Source organism: Oreochromis niloticus, linkage group LG7 (genome assembly GCF_001858045.2).
Source record: "Oreochromis niloticus isolate F11D_XX linkage group LG7, O_niloticus_UMD_NMBU, whole genome shotgun sequence".
In the NCBI taxonomy this organism is placed as follows: Eukaryota; Metazoa; Chordata; class Actinopteri; order Cichliformes; family Cichlidae; genus Oreochromis; species Oreochromis niloticus.
In genome coordinates this window covers 22939553-22959441 of record NC_031972.2, presented here as the reverse complement: position 1 = coordinate 22959441, position 19889 = coordinate 22939553, and the positions used below count along the sequence as shown (strand labels likewise).

General features: G+C 40.7%; 2 protein-coding genes across 2 annotated transcripts; one reads left to right on the top strand and one right to left on the bottom strand.

Annotated features, from left to right (window-relative positions):
- The first annotated feature begins 5113 nt into the window (after window positions 1-5113).
- ggcx (gamma-glutamyl carboxylase) lies at window positions 5114-11807 on the top strand. Its single transcript, XM_003444316.5, has 15 exons — window positions 5114-5336; window positions 5555-5758; window positions 5844-6002; window positions 7395-7560; window positions 7646-7724; window positions 7814-7920; window positions 7999-8162; window positions 8237-8538; window positions 8741-8872; window positions 9179-9330; window positions 9413-9582; window positions 9685-9815; window positions 9894-10041; window positions 10862-11066; window positions 11159-11807. The coding sequence occupies exons 1-15, from the start codon at window positions 5312-5314 to the stop codon at window positions 11316-11318; spliced, it is 2304 nt and encodes a 767-aa protein (XP_003444364.1). The 5' UTR covers window positions 5114-5311; the 3' UTR covers window positions 11319-11807.
- Window positions 11808-11971: 164 nt separating this feature from the next.
- On the bottom strand, window positions 11972-19760 carry snx24 (sorting nexin 24). Its single transcript, XM_003444315.5, has 7 exons — window positions 19548-19760; window positions 17542-17625; window positions 14566-14670; window positions 14334-14428; window positions 14191-14220; window positions 13979-14043; window positions 11972-13862 (listed from the first exon to the last, which is right to left on the bottom strand). The coding sequence occupies exons 1-7, from the start codon at window positions 19614-19616 to the stop codon at window positions 13792-13794; spliced, it is 519 nt and encodes a 172-aa protein (XP_003444363.1). The 5' UTR covers window positions 19617-19760; the 3' UTR covers window positions 11972-13791.
- Between the last annotated feature and the right edge of the window lie 129 nt (window positions 19761-19889).

Below are 19889 nucleotides of genomic sequence, written 5' to 3'. Positions count from 1 at the left end.
AGGTAAAGGTAACCTTTATTAGTCCCACACGTAGGAAATTTGTAATGAGCTGGAATCCATAAAAACACAACTGTAAGTCCCATCATGTTCAATTCAATTCAATTTTATTTATATAGATTATACAGATACATTATATTTAATACCTTTTTGCATTCATCCACCATTTTCTGAATGTGTACAGCCCATGTTACCCTTTCATCCAACCACAATCCAAGAAACTTAAATTTACTCACTCTTTCTAATTCTTGACCATATAACTTAAGCTTGATGTCCTCACCAATTCTTTTCCTTGTAAAAAACATTGTCTTGGTCTTATCAACTGAAAATTTAAAACCCCACTTAAATGACCACTCTTCAACTTTTCCAGTTGCTCCCTGCAATTTCTTTATAATAAACTCTACTTTATTCCCTCTCTTCCACATTACACCATCATCTGCAAACAGCGAAAACCCTATCCCACCCTCTATGTCATTAAACACATCATTTATCATTAAAGAAAATAATAAAGGGCTCACTATGCTAACTTGAGGTGTAACGTTTTCTACAGGAAACCTCTCTGAGTGAATCTTCCCAATTCTCACTTGTATCTGTCTTCCCCTTAAAAAATCCTTTATCCATCTGAACATCTTCCCACTGATACCCAATTTCCTGACTTTAACTAGAAGGCCTTCCCTCCACATCATATTGTAGGCTTTTTCTATGCCCCAAAACACCACCACTACACTCTGTTTATTTGTGCTTTCCTGACTTCATGTTCCAAACACAATACCGGATCCATTGTATTCCTCCCTCTTCTGAAACCACTTTGATGTTTAGAAATATATCCTTTACTTTCTATATAGTACATTTGTCTTTCATTTACCATTCACTCCATTATTTTACAGATATTAGATGTTAAAGCTATAGGTCTGTAATTTTCTGGATTTTCCTGGTTTATGTATGGGCACATCCACTGCCTCCTTCCAGCTTTGCAGCAGTTTCCCACCCTCCTAAACTATATAACTACATTAGAATTATATAACTATATAGTTATATAATTCTAATAAAAGATCTCTAGCTGACTCACTGAGATAGTTTATCATGATATAGCAAACCTGATCTTTTCACAGTGCTGATAATTTGGATTTCCGAAGCACTTGATTCAATTCTGTTTTTGTAAAAGGAATATTCAATAAATCATCTGTATCTTCTACCTGTTTCAGTAAATCCCTATTCTCTATGATTGTCTTTTCTCTTCCTCTTCGCCCTTCTTCACTAACATTGCCTGAACTATGGATTTTAACAAACATTTTGCCAACACATTTGCCTTTTCCTCATCTTTTACAGCTCTTGCTTCTCCATCCAATATTGGATATCCATACTCCCTTTTTATACCATTCATCCTTCTAATCATTGACCAACCATTCAGTACTTTTGTCTCCCTCCCTACTGAATTACAAACCCCCCTCCAGAAGTCCCTCTTTACATTTTTAATGTTTCTTCTTACCTCAGCTTGAAATCTTTTATATTCAGTGAAATTCTGAAAACTGTGATTCCTCTCTGATATCTTAAAAGCTTTATTTCGATGCTTAATCACTTTATCACACTCCTTTGTCCACCAAGGTACGACCTTCTTTTCCCTTATACCTTCTTTCTTCTTTATCGCCCAGTTTGCTGCCTCTAAAACTGCCTTACAAATAGAATAATTGAAATCATCCACCCCAGCATTCATATCAATCTTTTGCATTTCCTGATCACTAACTAATCTAAATGTGTCCCAATCCACATTACTGAAGCACCACTTCTGCACACCCCTATATCCTGTTTCTCTACACTCAGCTCTATCTTAATCATTATAGGATAATGGTCACTACCTACAGTTGTCTTTTTTAGTACCTGCCATGAACAAATACCTCCCAATCAGTCTGACACTAATGCAAGGTCAGTTGCTGATTCTGCACCTCTTCTAACATTCACTCTTGTATAACTTCCATCATTCAGACACACATAATTTTTTAGCTCTATCAATTCCTCAATCACTGCTCCATTCTGATCATTATAATTACCCCATAATGTTCTGTGTGCATTAAAGTCCCCACACCAAATTACTTTCCCCTTTAAATATGTGCCAAGTTCCTCTACTGACAACAGTTTGTTAGCCGGGTTGTAAAAATTGACCACTCTGATGCTGCCATTTCTTGACCAGATTTCAAGTACAGTATATTCTAATTGTGTTCCTATAGCTACAACTCTATTGGATCCCTTGTTTCACAAATGTTGCACATCCTCCTCCATTACCCTCCTTTCTATCTCTGTGGACACTATCATAACCTTTAATAACAAAATCCAAAGTAGGTTTAAGCCACGTCTCCTGAATACTTATTTATAATTATATATAATTTATAATACTTATTTATAATAATTATTTCTGGTTTCTTTTTGCATTTTTTGATGAATCCTTTAAACTCTTGTCCATTTGCAATCAACCTTCTGGCATTCAGATAATCATATTGTCCTCTCCCCTGGTCCTCCTGCTTTCCCCTCCCCTCCAAGTCTTTTATTGATATGTTCCCAAGATATATCTTTAATGCCAAAAAACCTCTCTGCTCCTTTCACAGTTATTTTAATTTTCTCTGTTTTGTGTTTCATTTGATCTGTGCAATTTATAACATCGGCAATAAACAAAATAATCTTCTCCACTGTCAGTCCTGTATGAGTTCCACGTGTCTGTACTAAATCTGATGTCGACATTGGTTGAACCTGTCCTGTTGCGTCCTTTGCCTTCTGTACCCTCTTGACAGCCTCTGCGGGACTTATGTTGTGAGCTGCTTTGACTTGTTCAACCTCCATGGCCTTCTTTCTGACTTCACAGCCCCCATAACTTACCCTGTGCTGCCCCCCACAGTTACTGCATTTATCCTGTACATCATCCCCACACAAATCTGTTTTCACCTCCACACTTGAGGCACCTCTGTTTCCCCTTGAAAACTGCAGCGATGTGCCCATATCTTTGGCATTTATAGCACCTGAGGGGCGGCGATACATACGCTCTAACCGGAAAGCTTATGCATCCTATTTTAACTTAATCTGGCAGGAGAACCTCCTGAAATTCCAGGGGTAACTTTTGTAATTCTTCTTCGTCTATCGGTGGTATCTAGTAACGGTTTTACGTCACGTAAGTAGCACATTGATGTAGCAGCTGAGCTCAGCGGCGCCATCTACTGTAAGACGGCGGAATTACACACGTAAATGAAATAGTGACGCGTTGTGATTTAATAATTAGAAATGCAGTTATCATGTGTTGCAGGGTACAGTTTCCTGGAAGATGTGTAATGTGTTATTACGTGTAATTTACATGTTCTAAATTACCTGTTAAATATACTGAGATAAATTTACATAAACAAGTTTATCTTAACAGTACTTTTAAATAAAAACTTTGTATAAGGTTTTATGGGATTGAATATGATGAATGTGAATGGCCTTCCTAATTTAAACAGATGAACTGGAATTTAAAGTGATCCAGTGCACAAAATGCAAGCACAATTACAGGGGTGTCTTCCCTTCTCTTAGCTTTCCACTTTGATGAGATGCCTCTCCCTCCCTAAGCTTGGGTCTGCCAGAGATATCTTCCTTCTCCCCACCATCACCAGCTGCTTGCCCGAGGGTCCCTCTTTCTACTTAGCTCTACAATATAAAGCCACGGGCCTCGTCAGTCAATGGCTGGACCCGCTTTTGCTTTAAGAACTGTCTTAACGCTTCATGGCACAGATTCAATAAGGTGCTGGAAACATTGCCAAGATAATTTGGTCTATATCGTTACGATAGCATCAAACAGTTGGTGCAGAAATACTGACTGCACATCCATGATGAGAATTTCTTGTTCCACCACAATCCAAAGTCAGTCCTTCTGTCTGTCCGTCCATCACAGAGGCATCAGCCTGAACAGAGAAGCCCAGATCTCTGTCCTACAAGTCATCCAGGGAAAAATCCCCAGCCAGCTGAGAGATGCAGTCTCTCCAGTGTGTCCTGGGTCTGCCCCAGAGTAAATAGATGGTTTTGCTTTCATGTTCAGCTTTCTCTTCACCACAATGCCCACGCTGCTGGAGAGGTGGCCCAAGTCCAGACTATGGGGTGTGGATTGGTGCCACATCCCAAAATGAAAATATCCACATGTACATATATTTGAGACTAACCTGACCAGGCAATGTCTTGGCAATCCACTCTTGTTCATTTTTGACAAGCCCATTTGAATTTTAGCTTCAGTTTTCTCATTCTTAGCTGACAGGAGCCGCATCTGGTGTGCTCTTTTGCTGCTGCAACCCATCTGCTTAAAGATTTGACATATTGTGCATTCAGACATGCTCTTCTGCAACCCTTTGTTGTAACAAGTTGTTATTTCTCTTACTGTTGTCTTCCTAACAAAGCAGTCTTGTCGTTCTCTGACCTCTGGCATCAACAGCATTTTTACCAAGTGAACTGTAGCTCATGGAATATGTTCTCATTTTCAGACCATCCTCTGTAAACCCTAGAGATAGTTGTGTGGGAAAATCACAGTAATTTAGCAGTCTCTGAAATAACCAGTCACTTGAATCACCTTTCTTCCCCATTCTGATGCTCAGTTTGAACTTCAGCAGGACGTCTTGACCATGTCTGCCTGTCTAAATACATTGAGTTGCTGCAATGTGAACAATACTGAACTGACCCCCCCCCGCCCGACCCCATTAGCATTTAAAATTAAATAACTAATTAAGTACCTTGAAAAAATTAGAACATGAAAAAAGTCATGTTATAATGTTGCATTGTATTTTATACTTTCTAAACATTCAGTTATACATCTTTTTTGGGGGGGATTTCAATCGTCAAAAACGGAACGGAGTGATTGAATCTGGATCTAAATTGGAGGATAAAATGAAATAAAGTTACAGTAACATCATGAACACACAAACAGACGTGACGGCTGAGCTTTCTCATTTTCAGGTAGCTCGGTTCGGTCACGTACGACAGCAAGATCTGACCTAATTCAGGGACGACGAAATTCTTGAGTCTCAACCAGGATGTGACGTCTAAGAAACGCCCTCTGGTGGGTGGGGCCAGAGTGGGAATCAGCCAATAGACGAAAAGCACCTCTTTCACAACATTCCAATCGCTCCTGTCCCATCCTCCTCCTCCGCCGCCTCCTCCTGTCCTCCTGTCCGCCTGACACACTACTGTGTGTGGAGCTGTGACACGTAAACTTTGTCGGTGACCGCACAGAACTCCCGCACCTGGGTCAGGGAGAGCAGAGAGACCCTCCTCCCCCCTGTCCCGAACCAGAACCCGGAATTTGTCTAACATGGAGGCGGGAGACGCTACGGCAGGTGAGGTTATTGTTGCAGTGGCACATCGTGCGGGGTTGTTGTTTATGTAATAACGTAATAACCAGTTAGACCAACATGTAGCAAATAATGTCTAAACCCGAGCCGTGTTCAGTGTTTAAATGAGAGCTGGAAGGTTTGTAACTCACGCAGGGACTCTGCGTGAGTGAGTTAATTCACTTCGTGTTTAGTACATAAAAACTCCAATTTGTGCCCTGCAGGCGCTTTTGTGCGCCGTGATGGAGATGATCAAACTGCAAAGGACCAGCACAAAGCTCCCAAACGTGAACAAACGCCCACCAGAAGCAAGATGGAGCAAATATTTGGCTTCAAGAAGGAGGACCTGACTTCCTGGCACAGCTTTGTGTCTCTCCTGAACCGCCCCACGGATCCTGCATCTCTGGGCATCTTCCGCTGCTTGTTTGGTAAATTAATCACACCTGTACAGTCTGCCTGCTGGGTATACTGACTGTCTCAGACCTGCTGTGATGCTTTTGATACTTTGTGCAGGTTTGCTGATGGTCATAGACATTACACAGGAACGTGGCCTCAGTAACCTGGACTACAAGTACCTGGATGGGGCCCCCGTGTGTCGCTTTCCTCTCTTCAACTTCTTACAGCCCTTGCCGCTGGACTGGATGTACCTGGTGTACGTGGTGATGTTCCTCGGTGGGTCAGGCTGAGTGTTTTTAGGTTTATTCCCGACTTGAGAGAACACCTGTTTTTGAGTCTGAGTGGATGCAGTCTTTTTTTAATAGGAAGTGCTCTCTGTGGGAAACACATGCCTGCATTTTTCCACTTACATTTTTTCCCCCCAAGCCAGCCGACTCTTGCAAGTTTTAAATCAATGAAAAGGTAGAGCTCACTAAAGATTGAGCAAGAAAGCAAACAGACAGCAGATACAAAGCTAGGACACATCAGCCTTATTAAAGTTATACATGTTTTTCACGTATAACCAACAAGTTTAAAAGTGTTGACTAGTAATTAGATTAAATGAGTGGAAGGGCAATTTTGCATAGATTTCTATAAAATTGGACCTCTTATCCCCCCCAGAGTAGTCGCTCAGTCTTGGCTGTTTCTTTTGGACCCAGGAGTTTGGATACAAGCTGCAGAGAGAGAGAGAGAGAGAGAGACAGTAAAGGAATGAAACTAGAGGCCAGATTTGCACATACGTAGCATGCACCCCGACCACTCACCCTCAGAGTTGAGCATTTTTTGGGTTTCTGCTGTTATGAGATCCTGAAAGTCAGAAAACATCAGCCATTGCTGCTTTTAACCATTTAATAACTTAGAAGTAAGTTTAAGTAACTAAGTTACTAAATACAACATAATATTCTTTTAGTGATGAATGATCCCATTAGAGTCAAAGAAAGATAAAGCGGGGTATGCATGTGGTGTTGACAACTTTTTACTTTTATAAAATTACTTTTCATTCACTTTTGTGCTTACAACTGTTTTATTAATGATTAGTGTCTTGATAAAGTCACGACACTATCACATTAACAAGTTGCCTCATTGCAGTGTCCCTCGGTTAGTCAGTCCGATCAACTGTTTGCTTGTGATGTCACTGAGCGGTGGGTCAGTCTGGTAAAAAGCCAAAAGTTACCGTTTAAAAAAAAGAAGCTGGGTCCTACATTTCCCATAATGCAACACCAGCATCTTGATTAGCCCTTGATGCCTAGTTAAACTAATCATTTCCATTTAAAATGTCGCTTTACAACAAACTTAATTGCAATGACTTCACTCTGAATTCAATGTGACAAGTTCCCTTTTAAAAAAAAGTCTTCACAAGCTGAGGTTTTTTAAAGGTTGTTTCCACCACTGGAAAAATAAAGTGTTTTGCCATCCATGAGTCAACATTTTAGCTTATTATCTACAAAATCTTGACTTACTCACTCAAACTTTGAGTAAATAACCTGATATGAAAAGCGTTTTTGTTTTCAGTGGGGGAAACAAGCTTCCATAGAGTCAGGATAGTTAGGAGATACTATTCATGTGTAAAAACAGACTCATTAACGATAAGAATTTATTTATTTTTGCGGTTCTTGTTTTTGACTTAAGGCGCTTCGGGAATCATGCTCGGCTGCTTCTACCGCCTCTCCTGCCTCATGTTCCTCTCCACGTACTGGTACATCTTCTTCCTGGACAAAACCACCTGGAACAATCACTCCTACCTCTACGGCCTCATTGGATTTCAGCTCACACTCATGGATGGCAACAGATACTGGTACGGTGATGTTTCGTAATCTACCTGAGTGTGTGTTTGTGCTTGTTTGTTTCTCTCATTGATGCCTGCGCGTGTGTTTTTGTAGGTCTATCGATGGACTGCGGAGACCCTCTATACGAAATGCTCATGTGCCTCTGTGGAATTACACACTGCTGCGAGCTCAGGTTTGTTTATTTAGCTCATATATATGATACATGTTTTTCAGCTTATGGATTCATAAGTCACCTAATGACATCTCTGTTGTTCCTCAAAGATATTTATAGTATACTTCATTGCTGGAGTGAAGAAGTTGGATGCTGATTGGGTGGAGGGATACTCAATGTCATACCTGGCTCACCATTGGCTGTTTGACCCCTTCAAGTAGGTATTTTTTTGAAGCCTTTAACTGTGATTTTCCCAGTACTTTGTTTCTGATCATGCCTTCCCCTCCTTTATCAGACTGATTCTTCCTGTGGAGTTAGTAAGCCTGTTGGTGGTGCATGGAGGCGGTCTCATTTTGGATCTGACCGCTGGCTATCTGCTGTTTTTTGACGTTACTCGGCCTTACGCATTTTTCTTTGTCAGCTACTTCCACTGTATGAACTCGCAGCTCTTCAGCATTGGTGAGTTATTCTTTTTTTAAAGGAATACTTTTAATTCTGTGCTGTCGTTTTACCTCCGTCTTAATCCTCCACAGGGATGTTTCCCTACACAATGCTGGCCACCAGTCCTCTCTTCTGCTACCCTGACTGGCCAAGAAATTTTTTTGCCCATTTCCCATCATTCCTCAGGGCAGTCCTGCCCCTCACTTCACCGGGGTCCCAGCCCAGCCCTTCCTGTGTTTACGAAGAAATCCAAGGCAGTGGCACTCAGCAAAGACAGACCCCAGCTGCTGCCAAATCATCCAAATTGAGACTAAAACACAAGCTGGGAGCCATTTTTACTGTTCTTTACTTAATGGAACAGTTCTTCATGCCCTACTCCCACTTCATCACACAGGTACTAAGATCTTTGTTTCGAAATGCTTGTATAGACAACACATTCATCCATGAAGCCCTCTCTGAGTTATCTGCTGAGACCATTGGTTGCTCAATCTGTTGTCAACAGAGAGCTGAAAGCCCACTACACTCAGTGGTGAATTTAAAGTGTGAAAATGGTGATGTGATTTATGACTTTATTTAAACTTCTTTTTTTTGTCAAGGGTTATAACAACTGGACTAATGGCCTGTACGGATATTCATGGGACATGATGGTTCACTCTCGCAGCCATCAGCATGTTAAAATCACCTACAAAGACAGGAAAACGGGTGAAACTGGATATCTGAACCCAGGGGTGAGTTACAGGGGAAACACTGTCAGATTCGATAACGTTTGCTATCTGAGCTAAAAAAAAACAAAACAAAAAGTAGTGCTTACAGAAGTGCTTTGTTATTATTAATATTATGCATTAGTTATAACTGTAATCTGTGCTATTTTTGCTTTAAGTTGTGCTGTTTGGAATTCCTTTAATTTCTCCTGACAGTGTCTCCATCTGTATATGGATGTTTCTTTAATAAACAAAACTGCCTTTCCTTGACCTTTTTAGATTGCAGTCTTTCCTAAATTCTTACTCTTCCAGTTTACAATCTGCCTGCTGTAGGTGTTCACACAGAGCCGTCGCTGGAAGGACCACGGAGACATGCTGAAGCAGTATGCTACATGCCTCCATCAGTACCTGCCTCGCTATAACATCTCCGATCCTGAAATCTACTTTGACATCTGGGTGTCCATCAATGAACGCTTCCAGCAAAGGTACGAGAGCTTTTTGTTTTTTAGCCTTCTGTCAAAATTGTAAAAGGATGAGGTTTAAATCTGCTCTGAATGCTTTTCTAAGGATCTTTGATCCTCGTGTGGACATTGTGAGGGCTGAATGGTCACCTTTCAAACCGAACAAATGGCTCATGCCTCTGCTGGTGGACCTCTCGCCTTGGAGGACCAAGTTCCAGGAGATCGAGGGAAGTTTGGACAATCAGACCGAGATTGTCTTTATTGCTGACTTCCCAGGTTACAAACCTCACTTTTACAGTTTTTCTTTTGGATGAAAAAGCCATGTATGGTGTGTTGTTTTGTTCCTCATTATGTGTTATTGTTATCTTCCCTTTTTAGGTCTCCACTTGGAAAACTTTGTGAGTGAAGATTTGGGCAACACCAGCATCCAGGTGTTGCAGGGCCAGGTGAATGTAGAGATAGTGGAGGAGAAGAAGAACTACACTCTGCAGCCCGGTGAGCAGATAAAGGTACAGCTGCTCACCATTGTCACTGTTGCTTTGCTCTTTATCTTGTTTTAGTATTTACCTTACTGTGGCTTTGTGTAGGTACCTGCCGGGGCTTATCATAAGGTGTACACAGTGTCCGAGGACCCCTCTTGCTACATGTACGTCTATGTAAACACCACAGAGGCGGCACTACAGAAGAACTTCACCAAGCTGTATGAAATCCAGGAGCGTGTTCGCAATGGAACAGGTGAAGATGCTTTCAAAAATAACACATTGCATAGCATTTAGTGGATTATTTTAGGTGGTTACAGAATAGTGGTAAGGTTCCTGAGAAAGATCTGAAAACATACATGCTCAGTGCTGTGTAGGTTACCCATGTACCCACAAAACAGGGCAGAGGATTCTTCAGATTGTGGCTTGCTTTTGTTCTCCCCTTTCTTTCCATGGATGCTCATTTGGGTTTGGATCTTTGGAATTTGGAGGCACAAGTTAAAGTTGTTCCCTTAGCTCCCTGAGCCGTTCCAGAGTAGTTTTTGCATTGTGGTGAGACACAACTTCCTGCTGGAATACTTTCAAAAGTTGTTACTCCAGTTACAACCGCAGATGTGTGTACGTGCTGGAGGCCTTCTGTTTTTCTTTCAGCTGCTCCCTTTAGAGGTCGCTATAGCAGATGATCTGCCTCCTCCTCTGCATGTCCTCCTTCACTTCACATTCCTCTGTTCCTTGTGCCTGACAGCTTCTCATGTCCAAACTATCTCAAACTGGCCTCTCTAGCTCATTAAGGATGTAGCAATACATAACCAAAAGAAAATGCAGTAAAAAATCAGTAAAGAAGGCCAACACTGTAAACAATACAGTAGATATATAAAAGTTTATGATGCTACTCGTGGGGTGGGGGTGTGTGCTTAGTCTGGTGGTGTATAACAAAGTCGAGGTGACTTTACATTTTAATGAAACAATCAATATATTTCCATTCACCTGTCGGTGGCTGATCTGCATGTCACTAAAAATCCCATTCAGCTCTCTCCTGGTGTGCCTGCTTTACTTGAATCCGTCTCACCCCACAGAAACTGAACCACTTCCTCCCGAGCTGCAGCCTCTCATGGCTGCAGATGATGACGAGGGTTCGGAGGTCAACGCCACTGACCCGATTGTGCGGCTGTTCCTGAAGAGGCAGCGACGGATGAAGGAAGTTAAGAAACGCAGGGAGGCCGGCGTGCTGGAGCGACTGCAGCGATTTGCCGTGAAGAAGTATTACACAATACGCAGAGGGTGAGTGCTGAGGTCTCTGAGAACGCACAGATGCAGACAAAGTGTAGAAAAAACAACTAAACAAACACGTGAACTCTGCATTTGTCTTCCAGAATCTTGATGACGGCCATTGCAATGAGAAACCTGGCAGTGGGTCTGCCTCCGCTCGAGCAGCTGACGAGGGAAGTTGCCTACGCCAACATGAAGGAACCTCAAGCAGAAGCCAGTCAAGACGAACGGCTCAAAGATGAAGTCGGTCATGCAGAACTTTAATGCCACTGAGGCCAAAAAAAATACTCGGTGAACTGCCTGTAGGTGCTGGATGACACATTCCCATCAATGTGAGTGTGTGTGTGTCCGCACTGTTACTACTGGACTGTTACTACACTGGGACATCACTGCCCGGAGATCACAGCGTCTTTTTTTTCCTGTTTTCTCTTCTGAAACATTTCAGATTACGTCCAAATGTAAAGTCACTACGTGGTTAGAGCTTTTGTTAATGACCGTTTTAAAAAAAAGTGTTGTTCTTAAAAATAAGTGCGCTTAAACAGATACCAGGCATTATTTTCTAGAGGAGCATATGTGTGTGTGCAAAAATGCTAATGCTGTTTTGAATGACAGAAGTGAAGCAGGTGGAAGCATGTGACTGAATAGGAAGGGTTTTATGTTTCAAAGGGACAGATCTCAGTGAACAGGATCCCTGTGGTCAAAAACTCCTCTTCCTTTTCTGTTTATCTGCCAGCTCCAACTAGATTAGAACAATTTGAGATAAATTATGTTTACAAATATTCATGATACTTCAGTCAGTTTAACGTTCTAACCAGCTTTGGTACAGTGCAAGGGAGAAAAGTCTTTTCTGTAATTTTTCTTATGGAGATCTATTGATGAAAATAAATTTTGATATTGAAATGAGTCTGACGACAAGCTTGCGGAAAATAGGGAATTCTTTTTCCTTTTATTGGTGTCAGTATTGTACACATTATCCTTCATAAAGTGCTACAGCAGACATCCAGTGTTCACTGTAGGCTGGCATTATGGCACAGAATGACACACGGCACACAATATAAATACATATAAATCTACAACATGGATTTCCAGGCAATGATTTGCTAAGACACACAATCACAATCTCTTCATTATTCAGGAGTTGTTTGACTACAAATGTGTAGTGGAGGTCCAGTCACGTTAAAAAACCCCCAAACTATTAGGTTATTAATTGCTGTCTGAAGAGTGTCCAGTGACAAAGTTTCATCAAAAGCTACCAGTCATCAAAGGGTGTTAGATTTTAAAGTTTTACATGAAATAAATTCCAGGCAGCAAGATAAAGACAAAGTTTTGTGTTTCATATCATATTGCACTGTTATTTTACTGGCTGTAAGTCTGCTAAATCACCATCTGTCTGCAAAATGAAACACTTTGCATCCCTTTTACGGCGGCGCCAACTATGCTTCCAGTTACCACAACTTAACTGACCCTCGATTATATTTGTGATTTAAACATTAATACAAGTACGTTAGTGTTAGAGACGGGTCACAAATTGTTTCCATAAAACAAATGAACACGATCTGCAAAGTCATGCACAAACAATAAGTGAGAAATCTACGTGTACCTACAGCTTTTACACACATTTCTTATTTTTTTCTCTGCTGGGTTGAGAACTAGAGGCTCTCTTATCATCCAAGTCGGTGGTGTGCGTTTAAGATGACGACAGAGCAAACCCTTAATTTCAAAAGGCTGAGATTCCCTGTTTTTTTTAATGTGGGAAGATCTGCTGAGGGAACGGAAAATGCAAGTGAAGCCAAAGTAATTGCACCGTTCCCATCTGCGTCTACTAGTCAGCTGTGGCACATATTTCAGTCTTTGTCACTTCATCATAGCGAGCTCACTAGCACGAATATCAACACTACAGTACTTCTCACGGACTTCATGAAAGACGTGAATATCACAGCCAGAGTCTGTTTAAAAAGTCAATCATTTCCACCCTAATGTCTCGCTGTCGGCTCCACCAAAACGCACAAACACCCTCTTCAGTCCCTAAAAAAAAAAAAAAAATTCACCCACTGCACTCCCACAGCAGGCTCCTTTTGGCAGCTCGAAATAAACAGAAACACCACATCACTGGAGATAAAATAGAGAAGGGCACCTCCCTGTTTGCAGGCCATGATCCAACAATCTCCTCAGTCTAACCCCGTGCTTTAGACGCCAGAAATGCTCCTGTGCGTCTGGCACACTAACCCTTTTTCAGTTCATGAGAGTGCAAGGGTCATTCAGAATACATTGTAGGGTGACTAAAACAAACAAACCAAAAAAAAGAGTACAATCAGGTCCGTTGCTCTTATGAGCCTCACATTTCTAATTCCAGTTGATCCTCTGTTAATTTTGCTGGTTACGTTTTTTACGAAATAAAGTTAGTTACAATATATCAAGCTCTGTTTTTTCTGAAAATAGGCCTGTGTGCTTCAACACATCCAAGTAACCAGTCAAACAGTTTCACTTCATTTTTACAGTGGAGAGTTTGTTAGTGGACAACGGATAATATAGCGTTTATGCTTTAAAATGTGCTGAGTCCAGGCGTCCTTTCTTACAAAAATAAAACAATGGATTCTCGTTATTTGCTTTGGAAGATGTGAAGGGCTCAGTGTGTCCTAACGTGTTACGTTCTTCATGAAGCACACCTAAAATGGTGCAGGAAAAAAAAGAAGCATCCCGTTTGTAGTGACGTCCCCTCAGATTCGGCTTGGAGGCTCTACCTTGGCTGAAGATCTGGGTAGTAAACTCCGTGCACCACGCCTTCGATCACAACGTTAGAAAATTCATCTGAAAAGGTGAAGAAGAAAGAAAAATAGGTCAAACAAAGAATGAGTACATTGTGTTTTAAATGGAGAAGAAAGGAAAGCCTTTTAAGATGTTATGTGTAAGCGGCCTAAACACACCGTGTCCAGCCGGCAGCAGGTAGGGGTCTCTCAGAAACAGCATGACCGGCTGATGTGAAAGTTTACTAAAAGAGAGGAAGAAGGAGAAATCAGGAGGTCTGTGCCAATCAACCCGAGTGAAGTTCAAGTGTAGAGCAAATAGTTACTTATGTTTTAACTGGTTAAAGTGCAGATTAAGAACGTGACCTGTGGGAGGGAAAAAAACAACTCACCTCGACTCCAGTGATTCTGTATCAAACGACCTTAAAGAAGAAAAATAAAAGTTATGCCACATAGCCCTCCACGACCCTGGGAACAAGCGCAAATGCCACAAACTGGTCTTTTATTCTAAAGTAAACCAGCAGTTTACACTCACCCACAACTTTCTGTTTTTGGCACTGAAGGAAAATGGCGGATGTTCAGGAAATCCAGGAATATCTTTGGAAGGACCTCGTTTTCCATAATTATAGTCTAACAGAACAAAAGCAAATTTCAGTGTGTACGCAGCACCAAAACGAAGCACTCCAGGGGCGAGTTTGAATCCATTTAACTTCTTTATATCTGAGACAAACAGCCCTGACAGGTGGAGGGAATGTGAGTCCAAATACCTGCAGGTAGAGCTCCAAGCCATGTCTCCTCTGCTCCAGGACCTTGGGAACCCAGTTTCTCACATGTTTCGAGGGGATCTCGGGTGGCTTTATGGTCTTCTTCAGCTGGTGGGATTTAAAAGTGTTACACAAATGTGTATAGTTGCTTCAAAGTTATGTGCACAGTTAAACTATTTTGCCCAGAAGAAAACCAACGGCAAGTCTGACGTCAGTCTCACAGAGTTCCTGTCTGACGCAGTGTCAACTCTCATTCAATGAAAGAAAAATAAGAAGACCTTCTACGTACTCTCTCTCACCTAACAAATTTACCTTTGGGGAGGATTTTGCTCAACAAAAGTGCTAGCATAACATTTCTTTATGCAAAAGCACTTAAGCTGGATGTTTAGACATTTATTTAATTGATTTCACATATTTTAAATTACTCAAAATGCCAAAATATTTTTGGGGTCACCGAAAAAAACCACACCGAAAACAGAAGAACAAACGTTTAGCTCTGAGAAGCTGCTCATAGTTAACTGGTTTGGAACATTTCAGCTAATAAGCTTTTGTATGTTATGCCCTCTCTGCAACTCCTTACTCTCCTTGCAGTTGCAAATGCAACCGTTTTTGGGTGTTTCCTGGGCTTATTGTGGTTTATCAGCCCTGATCATTTGTAGATAAAGGCAGAGCTGAAGTCAACTTGTTAAGGGAAAACTTGTGGCTAGACTTTTTCATGTTATTTTAAAACTGAAAATATTTAGTAATTTAAAATAAAATCCTTAAAAATGTCCATTTTGGATTACTGATATTATAGAACAATGACCAAGAAAACAGTGGGACCATAGTGTGGTTATTACTATTATAAAGTAATTATTAGTCATTTAAAAATAGCCTATGACTATCTAAATTGTGTATTTTAGCAAAGATTCTTTAAATGTTTATAAAATAATAAGTAAAAAACAATTTGAAAAAGTGTCTGTTCTTTCCAAACATCAGTCAGGTTTGGAAAACAGCACAGCACAATAACTGCTGCTAATAAATGTAGTGAATGACGTTGCTGAGACAATGGACTGCGTGTTTGTGCCACCTTAGTCAGTAAACAAATTACACAATGTGAACTTTTCTGTCTATGCTCTATGTATGTATGTATATATATATATATATATATATATATATATATATATATATATATATATATATATATATATATATATATATATATATATATATATATATATATATATATGCACACACACATCTTACTGTGAGGTCACAGTGCTAACCATGCTGTCCTACATAGCTGGACTGGCCATCGGGCATTCCAGGCATTTGCCCGGTGGGTCGATGGTGATTTTTCGTTTTTATGGGCCGATGTTTTTTTTGGTTGTTGTTGTTGTTTTTGTAACGGTATAAAAAAATGAAAGGTGGTGGATTGGTCAGATGTTGGCACATGTGTACAAATAACTCTGGTGTTTGGTGGTGGCTATGGTGGAGCTTCCACAGAGGCCAGCACGTGGATGAGGGAAAGGGGAGGCAGGAGGAGGAGAGACCCGTTTCTGACACAAGTCCCATCTCTCTTGTTTGTTTATCGCCCACTTTGCGCCAGAAAGAGGAAACCAGTGAATGTCGTGCTAAACAACAGCAGCACGTTTAAGCTTGATCAGCTGTTGTTAGAATTTATTTAATATTACTTTCTAGCTTCAGCTGATGTTTGTTGGAGCCACAGCTGTAAAGCTGCTGGTCATGATATCGGTTTGGATATCTGGTGAGAGGGAAACATGAAGATGAAACCAGGAGATGTCCTTACTGAATCATCAGAGCTGAACAGGTGATGGAGAAACAGGTTTACCTTTTAGGTGACATGAATGAGTTGAAGGGAAGTTATGAACTGTTTCTGAGAGACAAATAAAACCAGGATCCTTTTCTACATAGCTGACAGCTGGTAACTGTGCAGGGGCGGGTCTAGCAAAGTTTTGCCAGGGGGCCAGGTAGGGCATTAACAGGGAAAGGGGGGGGACAAGGAAATACTTTTCTTTATTATTCTCATTTAAAATGTCTCACTTTGAAACAAATAATTATCTGAATCTTACAACCAACGTTTTCATCTGATGTAAAATGTATAGAAATCATACATACATACATACCAACAAGACTGTACATCACTGTCACGACAGCGTTTGTTTTCATTCAAAGGCTTTATGGCTTTTTCTATAGTACCTGGTGGGCCAGTCTCTAGTCAAAATGCCCGGGCCGATTTTTTGTCCCAGTTCAGCCCTGCTGTCCTATAAATAATCTTTGTGTGTTTTCCTCCCTTAAGCATGGCTTCTTGTCAGCTGCCATTCCACTGAGACCATTCCTGATGAGGCTTCAGTGAACAGTAGATGGATCAGCTGAAGGCCCAGATGCATCTCTCACCTCCTCTGTCAGGTCTTTGCTGGATTTTTTCATTATTTCTTAAGGACAACTTCGTCTGTGCAAGATAGTTTCTTTTTAAGGCCTGACACTTATTCGTTTGTCCTTATCTGTCCAGTTTCCTCAACCTCTTAAGGACACACTGCACCAGCACTCTCTGGTAATATATATGGCATGTTTTCAGCTAATAGCTATTTGGGAATCACAAAGTTGGTGCAAAAAATCTATCACATACCTGTCAAACTGTGTTATCTTTGACATTTTTTGTAGATTCAACTAAAGAAATGGAGAATGTGTTTTTGCAACAGGCTCCTAAGCGCCTGAAGATTTAAAACTGGTTGCTTTGCTAAGTTGTTATGTGTAAACACAACACTGGTTCAGGCAGGTGTGTTCTTATGTTTGAGTGATTCATAAACCAGTGTTAAGTTAAATTAGAATATCATGGTTGATGTGTAAAATCTTTAGGTTTTTCACACATTAATGGCAGAAGTTAAACACTTGAACGCTTTAGTAGGTTTTTAGCTCACAGGAAAGAATCATTGTGCAAAAAAAAAGAAAGAATCAGAACTGAAAGCTGAATCTCACCATTTTATGCAAAGCGTGGAATTCGCTGTAGCGTTTCTCAACAGTATGCTGTCTGCCGTTCATCAACACGTCAATTTTAAAGACCTGAAAGAAAAAAAGATAAGTCAGCTTAGTGACTCATTCAGCTGAAATTTCTCCGCTCTACCCATACACTCAGCAGTGGCAGTAACACTGATGTCAGCATTAATTCCACAACAAGAGGAAACATCTGGCTGTTGTGACAGAAAAAACAAATTGATCTGTCAGAGTTACTGTCAACATCCCGAAACAGGCTGCCCTCCACTTCCCTTCCGTCAGTAAGAGATTCACAGCACGCACGCTGCCGTTCTGGACAGCATTTTGCAAAGGAGGAAATTCACTATAAATGACGGCAGCGCTGTGAACACACACACACCGCATCATCCAAGATGGAAAAGCCAACAAGTAATCATTATTAACAAATGCTGGAAGAATCCAAACAGGTGTTGGATCTTATTTAAAAATATATTTTAAATAAAATATATAATCATCTCATAAACCTGAACACAGTGCCCATACGTGAAAACTGAGAAATAAATTCAGAAAACGTTATTTTTTATGGGTATTACACAATATCTTGGAGGTCAGGAAGTCACACTCAAAAGCACTGCTCTAAGGTCCTCATGACTTCCAGCAATAAAACATCATGACATTAAAACAGGGAAAAAAAAGCCTTCCTCAAAATGATACCACAAAACTGGGAACTGTTGCCTAATTGAACAGTGGTTCCCAATAAAGGGGATAGGACTCCTTAGAGCAGGGGTGTCAAACACAAGGCCCATGTTTGACACGGCCCACAAAGACCCGCGCGGCTGTGGAAAATGTAAAGGAGGGCATAGATTTTGTACTTTTAACTGTATTTTCATAGATTTTACTGCGTTTCCTACTGATGAAGTCCACCACTGCCATTCATTCTACACCAAAATAATAAATAAACAATAACAATTAAACCACAGAAAAGTTTTTTCTTACCATCTACTATAAAAATTAATATATATTTATATTTTCTTTTACAATGGGTCCACAGCAGGGGGAAAATAGTCAATTTTCTGGGCAGTGAGCCACCAGAACACATTTATTTATCTGTGCTTGCAGATTTCTTACTTTTTTTTTTTACAGCAGCATTTCTTTATTGTCTAGAAAAACTGAGATATACTGTTGAAATTGGTCTTCTTTTAATATTAATTGGTATTAAATGCGCAGTCCAACTTCTTTACACTGACAGTGGTTTGGCCCACTTAAGGTCAAAGTGGGCTGTAACAGTGGCAAAATGAGTTTGACGTCCTTAGATAAAATGTTGTAGTCACAAGATGAGTAAAAGATAGATATATATCTCTTACTGATTCTGATGTTAGAAGACTGCAGTACAATTAGTTTGATCTCTAAATGAGTACAGATGACTGATTTTAAAAAGCTGAAACCCTTCTGTGTTTGCAGTGACAGCAGCCTTTACTGGAAGTGATTTTAGACAATATTTGACAAAAGAAAACATTTAAGGGTGAAGGAGTGCTGCCTGGATTAAATCCTTACCTGTGTTTATTCCCAATCAAGGACTCCCTACACTATATATCTTTAAAAACTGAGCATATCTCAGCTACTTATAACCTCATTAAAGTATTTCTCTTTATCTTATTTATTCTTTACTCTAGATGGAATAAGTTACTCTTTTCAGGAGCGGTGTCTATCATTCTTCTTCTTCTTTTCATTATTATTATTATTGTTGTTATTTTACAGATGTCAAGATGTCAGCTGGGTATGGAGGGCTGGTTTAAAACTCTGGAGCCACTTTGATTAGACACAGATTCTAAAGTCAGAGTAACTTTTGCCTCATTTGCGCCATAAAGTGCGAATTCAGTGCTAATTTGAAGCGAGCAGAGTGCAGTTTATGATCTAACAAGAGAGACAGCGGCAGAGTTGACATTAAAACTGATGACAGCGGCAGGACAGGCGACACACAGACAAACAGGGTTTATTAGGGAGCAGCTCACCGTGTATCCTTTCTCCACCGAGCTGTTTTCTGAGCGAAAAGACGGGATCGACACTCGCACCGGATGCATCTTCACTCGAACTGAGGCGTGATTTTCAGGTAGGTGATGTTTGATCTTGATCCTCTGGCGCACACAAACACATAGACACACACACGCACTCACTCACTCACTCACTCAGTGCTGGTGGATTATTCCAGTTTGGCTGATAAAAATCACAGAATTCAAATGTGACGAAAGAGATCTCAGTGATGCCCCCTGCTGGACCGGAGGGCACACCGTTGTAAGGATTATCTTGAAGAAAGCGCCACGGAGGACAGTTTAACCTTCAGGTGGCCCAGTGGG